This window comes from Coffea arabica, chromosome 1e (assembly GCF_036785885.1).
Source record: "Coffea arabica cultivar ET-39 chromosome 1e, Coffea Arabica ET-39 HiFi, whole genome shotgun sequence".
NCBI lineage: Eukaryota > Viridiplantae > Streptophyta > Magnoliopsida > Gentianales > Rubiaceae > Coffea > Coffea arabica.
In genome coordinates, this window is record NC_092311.1 from 44919930 (window position 1) to 44934553 (window position 14624).

General features: G+C 34.6%; 1 protein-coding gene across 6 annotated transcripts; it reads left to right on the forward strand.

The window, feature by feature from the left end:
• The first annotated feature begins 558 nt into the window (after positions 1-558).
• LOC113705956 (transcription factor TGA9) lies at positions 559-7975 on the forward strand. 6 transcript variants are annotated; one of them, XM_027227859.2, is made up of 13 exons: positions 565-1102; positions 1219-1395; positions 1531-1622; positions 2007-2089; positions 2226-2477; positions 3316-3360; positions 3602-3661; positions 3776-3853; positions 3973-4021; positions 4722-4993; positions 5085-5306; positions 6848-6990; positions 7654-7975. In XM_027227859.2, exons 2-13 carry the CDS (start codon positions 1274-1276, stop codon positions 7739-7741), a joined length of 1506 nt encoding a protein of 501 aa, XP_027083660.1. In that variant the 5' UTR covers positions 565-1102; positions 1219-1273; the 3' UTR covers positions 7742-7975. The 6 variants fall into 6 exon arrangements, with proteins under 6 accessions (XP_071913674.1, XP_071913676.1, XP_071913675.1 ...); XM_072057573.1 differs by having other exon boundaries at positions 559-1395; positions 6900-6990; XM_072057575.1 differs by lacking the exon at positions 6848-6990 and having other exon boundaries at positions 560-1102.
• Positions 7976-14624: the final 6649 nt, after the last annotated feature.

Sequence of the window (14624 nt, forward strand, 5' to 3'; positions counted from 1 at the left end):
ACTTGTCAAAGCACACACCTCTCTCCTCACCTCTATCCTTGGATTCAAGTCAGACAAGTCACTTTGCCACATAGTTAATATGCACTTACAAATATAAGTACAAAGAAAGAAAATAATAGTAACATAATAAAACGAGACACGTTATGAACCGTAAATTAAGTAAGTCGTAATATGTGTGTTACGTGTCTCAAATCCCTTCTTACCTGCATAAGACAATGAAAGATCAAGAAAACACATTAATCCATTTTCTTTTATTTCACATTGTTGTGAAAGAAAAGATTGTCCATCTCCAACGGAATGTTGAAAATTGAAATTGATGCACTACTTTGTTTAATCGTTTTCCTCATGTTAGTACTTCCAACTCTGAAGAGCCCCTAAAGAAGGACCAATAACATATCTCAGGCGGTTAGAGAAAGGGAAGTGGAGTAGGAGTCACTTGATTCTAGTGGGTTCACTTCCTGCCAAAGACCCCACCGTGGTTCTTTGACGTACTATACTACAAAATATTTGTTTGTTTAAACTAGTATTTTCTTCTTTTTTTTGTGTTTTTCTTTTTTCCCTTTCAAACCCCACAAAGTCACAAAGTCAGAGCCAGAGCCAGAGCCAGAGCCGAGCAGAGCCACAGGTCTAGAGGGCCAAAGACAAAGTAGTTTTTCAAGGAGAAGATCTGGTGTACCATCCGGGGTGGGATGGGAGTCTCATTTCATTTTTGAAAAAAAATAATAATGACCCCTCGTTACTTCTATCTACACCAGAAGCAGATAAAAGCAACTCAAACAACAGAATAATCTGACAATTTCCTTCGCAGAGAAGGAGAGGAGAAAGAAAAGCAGATAGATAGAGAGAGCTACGAAAGATCATCAAGAAAAGGCGTGTCATCACAACTCACAAGAGGGAGTATATTAGAGACCGTTTAAAAAGAGAGGGCATGTTTTGAGAGAACAAAAGACTGGAGGAGCCCTCCCCTAGCCTTAATCCTTTTCGCAATTTTGCTCTTAGATTCTTAGCCACTCTTGTTTTTCCTTCTCGTTTTCTTGTGCTCTATGCATCAAAACTTGTAGAAAAGAGGACTTTTTGGTGGTGCATCCCATAGAAAACTGAGGTGAAACATGTGGAAAACTCCGACTTTCCATTCCCTGATCCTTGTTTCCATCTAAAACCATTCATTTCCCAGCCGTCTTGTAGTAAAATTTTGTATCTCACACTTGGCTGCTGCAGTTTTCTTCTTTCAGAAACACAAGTATGGTCTGATAAAGAAGTTTTGGGTTCTTGCATGGCGAGTCAAAGAGTTGGTGAGGCTGGTTTTTCCAACTCAGGACCCTCACATCATCATCACCACAATACTATGCCTTACGCTGTTTTTCGTGGGCTCAACCCTCCTAGTACATCCTTCATGTACTTTTCCATCACCTCAGATCATTAAGTTCTTTCGTCTTTTTTCTTGTTAGTCTCTCTCTTTTTTTTTTTTTTAAATAATCTGTGAGTCTTGCATTTATTCTGACATGGGGTGTTAATATTTTTATGCTACAGTAATCAAGAAGGATCTGCTTTTGATTTTGGAGAGCTAGAGGAGGCTATTGTGCTGCAAGGAGTTAAGATCAACAATGATGAAGCCAAAACACGTATGCATTATTTTTATTTTCTTTCCCCATCATTTTATCCTTGTTCTGACGTTTGCAAAGTATAACAAACTCCTAAAGCAGAAAAAGAGAGAGAAAAGGAGCTACATATGTGGTCTGCTGAGGCCAGCGGGGAGGCTAAGGCTTACTATTTTTGATGCAATAATCATTCTTGGGTAAAGAACTTGAATGGCGTGGGGTTACAAACTAGGAAACCTGACCTCCTTGCATGATTTACTTACTGACTCCATAACTTCAGAAAGAACAAAGGAGAGAAAGAGGGCAAAAAGGGAGATTAGGTTCTTCCCCTTTTATGAGGTTTGAAAGTCCTTGCAAGACTTGATTTTTAGCTGATCTTCTGAAGATTTGGCTTGTGATTCTATGCAGCTTTATATGCAGCAACCGTCAGGCCTGCAGCAACTCTGGAAATGTTCCCTTCTTGGCCCACTAGACTTATTCAGACTCCTAGAGTACTTCCCTTCAACTATCTCCTCTCATATTCTTCTACCTTCTGTTTAATATGCCTACATCTTGTCATAGTAATGTTCTGGGGTGTCATTTTTTTGGGGTATTAATACGCTTTCTTGGCCGTTTCTTTAACTTTAGGGAAGTTCAAAGTCTGGAGAGGAGAGTACTGATTCAGGTTCAGCAGTAAACACACTATCGAGTAGAGCTGAGGCCAGACTGGAACCGGAATCCCCCATCAGCAAAAAATCATCATTGGAACCTCAAGGACTTGAGCAGAAGCATCTTCAGCTACCAAACCAACAGCAACAGCTAGAGATGGCTAATGATGGCTCGAGAGTAGAAATGCCACAGGATCATCAACCAGCTGGTGGAAAACCCACAACTGAAAAGGTTATTTGCACTTTCCCAGTCTTCCATGTCTAGTCTCCCAGTTCTTCAGTCATCACATCCCAAAATCCAGGAAAAAGTTGGCATCCTTTCAGGAAATTTTATACTCTCCCGTTCTCTCTTCATTATCACAAATCCCAACAATTGTCAGAAAATAATATCGAAGCCTGTTCTGATTTCTCAGTGATTCTCTGATTCAGTTTCTGACATGAGAGGCAAAAAAAGCGGATCTTTTTTTCAGTACTGGCAGTATCACTGTTCTTGTTTTTATCTTATTTGTACTAAAGAGGCTTCTCTTCCTTTACTCGATTTCCATAACTGTAGTTTAAGTTCTGATAATAATTACCACCTTTTCTTATCCCAAGAACTCTAGTTTAACTACTTGTCTTTTATGCTTTATCTGCTTTTGGTATTAGGGAAAGAAAAACGAAATCCGAGAAAAGAATCACAGCTGCTGATAGCATACGTTAGCTAGTTCATGGGATCAGTCCTCATTATTACCATCTTGAAGAAACAGTTTTCACATCAGCATCAGAATTATGAAAAATGCCTTTCACATTGTCTTCGCTCTAGACCCTCTACCTAACAATTATGAGTTTGATTTTTTGGAATAAAAATGACCAAATCTTTGAACAGATTCTGCATTGCTGACACGTTACCCTTCACTTCTTCTACCCTTTTGAAAATTAGAAGTGGACGAAAGTTCTACTAACTTGTTAATGTAGCAGTTATTGCGTAAACTACTTATTTTTCATTTTACTATTATAATATCAGGCATGCTATTCAAACTCAACCAAACTACTCTCTTTATATAGTTTTATTTCACTTTTCAATGTTGCAGAGAAGAGGGCCTGGTTCAACTTCAGAGAAAGTGCTCGATGCTAAGGTAGTTTACACACAAATGGAATATGTGTGCATGCAAGAAAACGTAGGATAAAAGCCCATATAAACAGTCTTGTCTTCTTTTTGTTGGATATGTCACCACCTTGTCTTTCTTAATTTCTTTCATTCGGCCTTTTCTTTTGTTTTTTGAGTCATTCGGCCATATTTTAGTGTCAATTACAGTTTAATAATAAAGAAATTCCAAAGTGTTCATCCACGATTGATAATTGTCTTTGTGGTTGCAGACATTGAGACGTTTAGCACAAAACAGAGAAGCTGCGAGGAAAAGTAGGCTTAGAAAAAAGGTCAGTGCCATTTTTCTGGCTTCTTATTGGGGCATTACTAAATTGTAACAAAGTTCCACTGACCTAATTCTCCATATTTATGTACTTGGACATTTTTAATGTGTTGTATTGCAGGCCTATGTACAACAGCTAGAAACAAGCAGGATAAGGCTTACTCAACTTGAACAAGACCTTCAACGAGCCCGTGCTCAGGTTGGTCAGTTCCTAAGAAGGACGTTCCTTTTTTAACCAAAGGGACAATACTTTTTTTTTTATTGATATTCTTGCTGACTAGTGGGAATGACTAGTTTCTTACTTTCTTTCACCAACAGGGATTTTTCTTGGGTGGTGGTGGTGCTCCTGGTGGGAACATCAGCTCAGGTTAGTTTATCATTTGCAAATTGATTTTACCATTTTAACCATCTTGTCTTTATCCACCTTTGATTTTCTTTTTCTTTTCCTGTTTTTATCTTCTAGATTCTAGTTGTGGTTAGGACAAGTTTATAGTGAAGAAATTTTGGCAGTTATGTTAACAGCACTGTAGAAATTAGGTACCATGCTTGTGAGGAAAAGTAAGTCATACTCTTCCTATATGCTAAGCGGAATAAAGTTAAATTGTCAAACTTTGTTCTCTACATTTCAACATGAAATCCCATATTCTCAACCATGAATCTGACACCGGCTGCCTTTTAATCGAAATTTCTACCCATGAGCCAATAGTCAAATCTGTCAAACGTCACATGTCAAATCTTAGTAACCTGGCATATGAGAATGACTATGACCACAATTTGTTTAATTCCATCGTCTTTTTGATTTAGATGCTAACAAGGCTTCCAATAGATATTGCATGTTTCAAGAAGAATGTCCTTGCATTTTTAACAGTTTCCCTGGAGCAAAAAACTGTTGCAAATCTCACTACTAATTCTGTCAATGCAACCACTCTCAGGACAAAAAATGATCAGACAAATTCATTTTATGCTTAAACAATCAAATAAAAAGCTCAAGGAAGTATACTGGTGGGCTTATACATGTGTATATATAAGGCTAATAGGACTTGCAATACTGCTTAATTTTAATGCAGGAGCTGCGATATTCGATATGGAATATGCAAGATGGCTAGATGATGATCACAGGCACATGTCAGAGCTTCGAACTGCTTTGCAAGCTCACTTATCAGATGGTGATCTGAGGGTGATAGTTGATGGATACATTGCACATTATGATGAGATTTTCCGCCTCAAGGGAGTAGCAGCCAAATCTGATGTATTCCATCTCATCACTGGAATGTGGACTACTCCTGCCGAAAGATGCTTTCTTTGGATGGGCGGTTTTCGTCCCTCTGAGCTAATCAAGGTTTGCTTTTCATCCTTCCACTTTTACATATGCTAAATCAATCACACAAATCCATTTTACGTTTTTATACGGCTTTCTTGATTTTTGTCAGATGTTAATAACGCAACTAGACCCTTTAACGGAGCAGCAAGTTGTGGGGATATATGGTCTCCAACATTCTTCGCAACAAGCCGAGGAGGCTCTCTCGCAAGGATTGGAACAATTGCAGCAGTCTCTGATTGAAACTATAGCCGGTGGCACTGTCAATGATGGGATGCATCACATGGCTGTTGCCTTAGGCAAGCTCACCAATCTTGAAGGTTTTGTCCGTCAGGTAAAACGAATTTACGGCATTTTCCCCAGTGTTTATTCTATATGTGATTGGCATTTAGGAACTAGGATTAGTCATATGCATGAACGGGGAAAAACATTTTAATTCTGAACGAGCAAAATTGGCAGAAATCTTAATCAACTCTCGTGTCCTGATGCAACATCCTTCTTGTTTAAAGTTATGACAAGTGCGATATCACATCAGTCTTCCGTTTGGATGACCATACTTTGGTGTAAATTATCTGTGGATCCATTCAAGAAAATTTCAATAATAAGCAATGGTTCTTGTGCATCCATATGGCCCGAAAGATAAGAGGAGATAAAAAGAGAGTTTGTAAAGGTTGTAGAGGAGGCATGGGAGTGGGCCTTGTTTATCTTGGCTTCTTTTAACTCTGTCTCTTTTCTTTTCGGGTTTTCTTTTCACTCTTTAGAGTACCCATTGCGTCCCTTCTTTCCAACAGCCAACAGGATCAAATTCTTTACTCATTTTTCCCTTTTTTCTAGGGGAAAGATCCCTCTAGAGCTGGTTCTGCTTGAGAAAATAAAAAAGTTATCCAAAGCAATATGGAGTCAATCCTTCTAAATTTAACGAAAGGAAAAAACTACTTTCAACTTTCCCCTTGGCCTTGGTCAGAGTGAATATTACTTCCTGGTGAAGTAATTGACTATATGCATGTCTTTAAAACATGGCACTAGCAGAAAAAGACTGGTTTAAAAGTTGGGGGAAAAAAAAAGAAAAAATTGACTTGACACATGGTTCCATCAAAACCCAGTATATTAAAGCAATTAAACCTTTTTTTGTAGTACTATAATTGCAATGTAGACACCTGCTTAGAAGAAAATAAGTTTTTATGAATTACTTTCAAGGGCAGTCCTCCAAAACGTAGAGATTCTGGGTTCTAATCCCCCTGTTTTTCTCCCAATTTCTTAAATTCTATCCCTTCGTTGCTAGAATATATTTTTTTGTTCCATTTTATAAAAGGGGCAGTCTAGTTTAGGGATTGACACAGAAAACTTCTTTTCAAACTTCCAAATATATATATATATATATATATATATATAGGTCATGGTTTCGTCATCCCTTGCTAATCCTGATACTAGAATAATTTGTGGTTAACAACCCCCGCCTTGTCGATTAAGCGGTGATTTTACTAATTTAAATGTTGTCCCTTTCTTTAATTTTGAATGTTCTTGTGCAAAAAGGACATTATTTGATGCAATGTTTCCATCAAAATGTGTTGCTATCAGATGGTGGATGAAAGGGACAACTGTTGAAATAAAAACCCTTACTAGACCACTCGACCAAATTTTCTACAGATGGATTTGGAATATTGTGAACTAGCTAGTTGACAACTCAAAACTTAACCTTCATTTTCTTAATCTATCTTTCACCAAAATAGTCCAAATCCTATGAATAAAACAACCACGTACATGATTTCAACTCTTTTGCTACATCTTTTGGAGTTCTTCTTGCCTATGCATTATTATGACAACATGGTGTGTCGTCGTAGGGTTTTGCTTTTGAAATCTTAATTTGAATTGTAGGCCGATAATTTAAGACAGCAAACTCTTCATCATCTGTTGCGAATATTGACAGTTCGACAAGTGGCACGATGTTTTTTGGTCATTGGAGAGTACTATGGTCGACTCCGAGCACTTAGCTCCCTTTGGGCATCACGGCCAAGAGAGTAAGATAAAACGGATGAATTTTTTTCTGATTTTATTTCTTCCAGACATAGATCAACTAATTAGAAGCATCAGCAAGTTAGAATCAGGAGCTTGTTAAAGAAATCTTTTTATGTTTTGTTTGATTTCCTTGTTAGAGAGAACATGCAAATGGCAAAAGTTTTACTTAAGATTTGCAAACCCTTTGAGGGAAATGCTCAAGTAGTGGAAGATTATCAAGGATTAATACAACTAATTGCAAGCTAATTCTTCTTCTTCTTCTTTTTTTTTTTAGTGTAAGTAGGTGGTTTCGAACTCAGAATTTTTAACTTACACTCCCTTCCCCCAATTACAAGCTAATTCTTGTTTATAAACTTTATAAAAATGTTGAGTGGCCATTTTTTTAAGAGGTTCGTAAGGTGACTCATTTTTTTTTTTTTTTTGAGTCATAAGATGACGAGTTTGTTTGTACATGAAGAAGAACAAGATATTCTCCTTAAATTAAAAAATGTACTAAAAAGAAAAAGTTAGTAGTGTCATCTAAAACTTGACAATGGAAATCATTAAAGCATCTTGAAATGTTGCTGTGTGGAGCGCTTTAATTTTATTTATTGCTGTTGTTTAGTTATATATGTACAATTTTTAATGCATGTCATAAATCAATCATTGATTTCAATAATTGCCAGGACTATGATTGGTGATGAGAACTCTTGCCAAACAACCACCGATTTGCAGATGGTACAATCTTCCCAGAATCAATTCGCCAACTTCTGATCCTAGCTCAGAGTAGCCTGATAGAGTATTGATGTTCAAATCCCATAGCCTCCTCCCATGCCTCTTAGCTTTAGGGCTTCCCAATCTATATACTTTAGAGGAAGTAGCATTTCTTGAAAATTCTAGCTTGTTAAAATCCTTGACTTGTATTATGATCTTGTAAATGTAAATCAGATCTATCTGCATCAGGAAGCTCCCTATGAATTAATTTATGAAAAAAAAACAATTTTAAAATGTCGATATTTCTAGACGATTATGTAATATCATATTCAATCAAGTTCTTTTCCATATGTGAATTAATTTACAAAACAATTTTAAAACGTCGATATTTCTAGACGATTTTGTAATATCGTATTCAATCAAGTTCTTTTCTAGTCCTAAGTTACAAAGGAGGACTAAGGTGAAGGCCTCGAGAGTGCAATGCTTCAATGCTATTGCAATGCGAGCTGATACTTAGCTATAAATGAGTCTACTTTCTTTGCATGAAAGAAAAAAGTGTTGGAGATTTTTTCATTGTAACATATATACTAAGTATTTGATATAGGGAAAGGATATCTTTCTTGTTTCTTTTTTCTTTTTTTTTTAAAATTTTTTTTTTTTGCCCATTTCCCTTATTTTTAATTTTTTTTCTTGGTTGTGGGGAAGGGGTGGGGTTGGACCTCTTTGTGACACAACAATTTAGAAAATCAACTAGGAAAAAACTAGGATGAGAAGGTGGTTGCAGCTTTTCATTTAATTGAGGTGGTTGTGATAAAGATTATCTTAAAGTACAAAGGACAAGAAAAAGGAGAGAAAGGAAGTTAGATGATGCATATTGTCTTCTTTCGAGTAGGAAATTTGCAGAAGTAGGAAGAGGGGGATGAATATTGCTACTCTGTGCTTGCATGGCTTTCATGGAGGTGGATATTTTATTGCAAATACTAGAGAGATAAGAGAGAAACTCGTCCCCTTTGTGGTTTTAATCATAAAATTTGACGATAAACACAAAAACTAATGCACAAAGGACAGAAGAAGTTCGGTTGCACATTTATTGAATCGAGGAAATCAAGAACACAACGAAATAGCTGAGGTTTGACAAAATTGTTTTCTAATTTTTAAATTTAATAAATTGCTTAGTTTCATGTTTCTTGAAGCAAACTAAATGCTTGAGAATGAATTGCTTTCCTACTACTTTTTTGTTACAAGAGATATTGTACCTGAAATCTGAATTAGTATCAACATACTTTCAAACTAGCTAGACGTTGGTTTTTGTTTCTTTTTTAGCCTGTTAATTTTATTTATTTATCTTTTTTTCTGTAAAAAACTGTTTTCAATAAGATTCTTTATAAGCAAAGTAACATTTTGATTATTTTTTCGCCAAAATACCCATAATAGATGACAGCTTTTTTTACAAGTTTGGAAGAGCTAAAAGCAATCGAGAACCGATCTCTATATTTCTGCAAGAAAATCTTCTAAAATCATATCTGGAACTGGAAGTCATGAAAATTCTTGATTTAGTTGGAAGCTCTACAGAAAAGGCTAAAAAATGTCATCATTATTATTTAGTCTCCAATTGCATTTGTCAGCATTGCAAATTTTGATCGTGTAATTTAGGAGAATCTTTATGGCTTAAACAAGGTGGAAAAGGGTTATAACGAGATTCATCTGAATATTCAGATACAGCAAACCTTTTTCTGTTTCTGTTCTTAATCAAACAATTAAGATCCGGACACAAAAGAGAATACCTTACAATTGGACTGTATTCACTAGGATATTTCCATAGCTCAGTTGATATGTTTGAGGATCATCTAGGGACGTTACTTGCTAGATATGCTTCTACATTGTCTAATGTCGTATTATTATTCGTTCTGTTTCTGTTTTCTAGAGCTTCACTGAAAACAAGTGATTTTCGAAGAGGGGGAAAAGAAAAGTGGTTTTAAAAACTCATAACTTGATAGGCTATATATTGTTGTCTGCCATGAATGTGTCAATATTGTTACAATCTCGCTGCATGCAGAGAGAACTTTTAAAACTCTCATCTGATCACTAGATCAACCCTAGTAGTTATTGACTAAATGCTTTGAAAATAATATATATCAAGGAGATATATACTAGCTAGCTCAGAGAAGGCTAGCTAGAACATATTGGTCCCAAAGATTGGCATAAGAGAATTTCTCAGTTTCTTGACGTGATCACCTTTATATGATTCAAGTTCTGTTTTGACGTTTTGGCTGTATTACCAAAAATTGAATTTGAATTCATGGAACAAAGGATATTCTTTTCACATATATTTTAAATTGCTGGATACTAGTATAATTGCTAAGAAAGTCAACGTAAATTAGATTTAAATCGTCTATCCTGAAATTACCTTCTATCCCGTCTGTCCCGTGTTTATACAGCTGCCACGTGTATTGATGCATTGATAACTCAAGCAAACTTTTGACTAATTGACTAAATTTGCTTGATAACTCAACAAGTCAAAGGTTTGCTTGAGTTATCAATGCATCAATACACATGGCATCTATATAAACACGGGATAGAGGATTCTAAGTGCGTAAATTATGGGGTTAGTTAACTGCATCCAAATTCGCAACTTAATTTGATTTTCTATATCGGAGAAGGCCTTGGGTTTCTATCAAACTATTGGTCGAATATATTTTGTTTGTATTTCTTCAAACAATGGCTAAAACAAAAACACTTCCTGTTCGTATTTGCCAATTTAATGCTATAGATCTATTAAAAACTTTTGCATTGTCAGCTATTTCTTAGCCATGCTAGATTACGTGCACAGTAAGGAAGAATTCTTCTTCCCCACACCAAGAATTACCAATTGTATGCAACCAGACCAGTAGTATGTTGAATGAGTTTGAATTTGTTAAGTCTATCCTTTTGAGATTTGGGGCAGGAATGGCTTCAATAGCAACGGTTCCTAAACATTTCACAGCCTCCATCGGTCAAGAAAGGATTGTATGGTTTAATTTACAAGTCGTACATCCATTTTAACAATGTGTGTGGAGTCCATATATAAAAGATGAACTAAATTTACACTGTATTCAAATTGATTTACACATCGAACAAATGCATTTACATTTTGTTCAAATGCATGAAACTGCTCCGAACGGTTTCACTAGTAACAGTTTCAACCCCGGATCCATCATTTCGATCAAATCTGCTTTAGAGTTTTACAACATGTGAAAACATGGACATTGAAAACTTTTTAAGAAAGAATTATATGCAAAGAGTGATTAATTAAGAATAGCTCATCAAGAAGCTTAATTTGACTTATTTGTCAAGTCGGTGTGAGTGGCTTATAAAGGACATCAACCATAACTAGGAGGAGCAATTTCAACCGTGAGAAGATGGATTTTTCTGATAAAAAGTAATTAAACGACAAACGACATTAACTAACACTGTCTTTTGGCCGATAAATCTCTTTGTCAAAAGTTGGATTAGTCAAAGAAAGAGATTAACGTATAATTAAATTGATGTGTGATTAATGGACTCTATTCGGCCTCTACTTTTTGGGTTAGCATGACAAGCAATTTTTAACATAAAATAAAGAGAAAGGTCGGTAATATCCCGTCATTATCAGCGTGCTTTTGTAAACCCTAGAAAATTATTGGGTATAAATCAAATACGTCATTTGCAAATTAGCTTTGATTAACCAAATATAATCATTCTTTCATCATTGCCTTTTGGGGTTAATAAAAGTTGGAATAGCAATTTAAGTGTCTTGTGGTCCACAAAAACAAGTTCACTTACTACCGAGCCAGGAAAGCAAATTGGAATTTGAGTGCTTTCACAATGTAAAGACAATTCAATTCTCTTTTGCTGATTTGGGAATTGAACTTAACTCAGCAAGTAACCACTGGATTTCCCTGTTGCCAAGTCATAATATGTTGTTGTGACATTGGAACATTCTTGATGATCACTTTGCCAAAAGAAACAAAAAGGATAGTGTTTTTTTTTTTTTCATTGACATAAATGTGAAAATAGAAACTCAAAAATACTTAACTTTTTAATCTAACATTCTCTTAATTTTTCATATCTGTAGTATCTAGTTTTGTTCTTCAGATCTATTTGCTTCTGTATATGGTTGATATAATTTCTGTCATTACTGCAGATTTAATGAATGATGATTTTTTTTTATAAAAAAATGTGAAAATATTATTTGGTTTAAAACGTACAAAATTTGCAGCTTGAAACTCTGTATTTTTGCGCCTCAAAATACTTGGCAGACAATACCTCATCATTGACTATAAGAGAAATCCAAAGCACAACTCATCCCACAAATTTTAGGTTGACTCTCTTCGTTTCCAACATAACCAAAGAATTATACAAAACTTCCCCACCAAAAAGAGAAAAAGAAAGAAAGAAATTGCATAACTAAACTCGTCAATTTGAATTGTAGATGAAATGATCTTTATAGTACATCTTGTTTGGCATGGACTGCTGTGATTGCAAAAGCTCACCTGACCTTTCATAAAGAAATGATAAGATCTAAAGCAAAAGGGCACCAAATCCAATATCAGACACATATCCAAAACCGGTTTAACTATTATTATTCAGGAATGATCAATAATTGATTCCTTTGATTGCTTAATATAATTGCCGACAAATTGTTGAATAATCATATAGCAACATCGAGGTAGATAAGCATGTACTATACAATCTTTCAATTTACTTTTTTTTTTTTGGTTATTTATTGAATTAATCTTTTATATATACACTGACAGTGTGTACACTTTCATCATTGGATACATGACACATAATTTGAATTTAAAATATAAATTTTACATATGTGTCACATATTCAACTGTGACAGTGTATACACGGTAAGAGTATATAAGATTTACTCTTATTTATTATGGACATCCTCTTTCTTTAAAAAAAGATCATTGAATGATGCTAGTTTTGGAGCCAACTACTGGTCATTAATTCCCTCTGGAGCTTGCTTTCAAGGAAAATTTGTCAAAATGGTTTCCTGAAAGACAGACAAAACGTTAAGGGGGTTGTCATTCATTTCTTATGTTCCTTTTAAGCCTTTGTTTTTGGGGTTTGATTAGCCTTTGGCAATTTAGAAAGGATGCTACAATTTGGATTTGCAAGCTAATCATTTAGGCTGAGTATCCAAAGAAGATGACAATCCACAAGCATTTTTATGAGTATGAGAAGAAGATTTTGAACTCCCATCAATATGTCACAATGAGGATTTAGTTAATTAAACACATAGAGATTTGTAACTAAATTCCTAATGAATTATGTGATTACATTTGAAACTACAGTGAAAAATGATAGTCAAGGTCTTCATTTCTTTTCTATTTTCTTTTTGTTTTGGAGAATGACATAAATATTGCATCAGGTTGAATTTGGTATGTTTCTATTTAATATATCAAGATTTCTGTGTAGATAGTGACAATGCTATGTTTCACAAAGTAATCAAGCACAAGATTGACAATTATTTTTAGTTACTTAATTTGGCTTTTGCATACAATTAACCTCTTTCAATTAACTGTCTATAAAACTAGTACTAGTTCCTATCACACTACGCAACAGCAGATAAATTTGAAAGGAACTTCCATTTTCCTTTGTTATAAATGACAATAGTCCATGCTAAACTAATTGGCAAAAACAATAAGAAATTGCCAGATGGTAGTGTTTGAGCAGTTAAAATTTTCTCTTCCTTTCCTTTTCTGAGAATGACTGAACAGTTGACCAAATGCTCTTATTTTAATGAATTTTTCTAATGGGTGACCATACGTTAACATACCTACATTCCATCCTATCTTATCATGTATATACACACCCTAAAAATTATTATTTTCTCTTGCATTTATACACTTTTCCTAATTAATCCCCTTGTATTTATATGCTTTCCCTAATTAATCTTATATTTCTAAAAATCTAACACCTGAAATACATCTTAAACACATCGTTCTTTAATATATAATCTCTAACTAATTTCTTCTCCCATTTGAAGCTTTGAAAGCTCTTAGCGGGCTGGATTTTTTTTTTTTTGTTTTGTTTTGGGAAGTTGTTGTAATACATATATTCTACTATTTCAAAACTAAAGAAGAATGGGACTATAAGATAGACAATTATGGACATTAATCCTTGGCATTTTTTTTTAAAGAAAAGTGCTTTATCACTTGATGCTAATCAATTTTACTTTGATTAAACATAGACTACAAAACCTAATCCAAATCAGATAGCCTTCTCAATATTCATGTACTTAGAGATTGCAACAACCACTAAAATAAACAAACCATCATGATTCAAAACCAACTATTTAAGAGATTAACATTATGTGTAAATATAATATCATGATAGCTCGATTAAAAATAAAATAATGATGAACAGCATCTTTAGGAAAGAATCTTTTCATATAATAGCCTATGGTTGGTTAAGAATTTGATTGGATGTACCAACCAAGAAATATATAGAATCAAATAGACAAGCACAATTAATCAAGTTAAAGCATTTAGAAAAGTAGAAAATTCTACTTACAACATCTTCATTATATATATATATAGAAAACCATTGGAATTGGCTCAATAGCCAGGGAGGGCTCTTCAAGTTCTCTCCACTATCAAGGTTCGGAATTCAAATCTTAAACTTGACAATTGAGAATAAAAAGGGCTCGAGGACAGATAGAACATTAAAAAATATATACTTTGTTAAGATCCTCAAACAGAAATAAAATGAAGCAATTTTCACAGAATGCAAACTAAAGTAGGCCTGTAGAGTTTCTTGTGTATCAATCCGTCAAGGCTATGTTAGGTTTCTAAACCGTGGGTTGACAGATTTGGGTCCATGAAATTCTAATGGTATTCTGTGGTTAAAGCGAATTTAATTTAAAAATTAATACTCGAAACAAAAAGAAAATTCATCTTTTTTGCTAGAT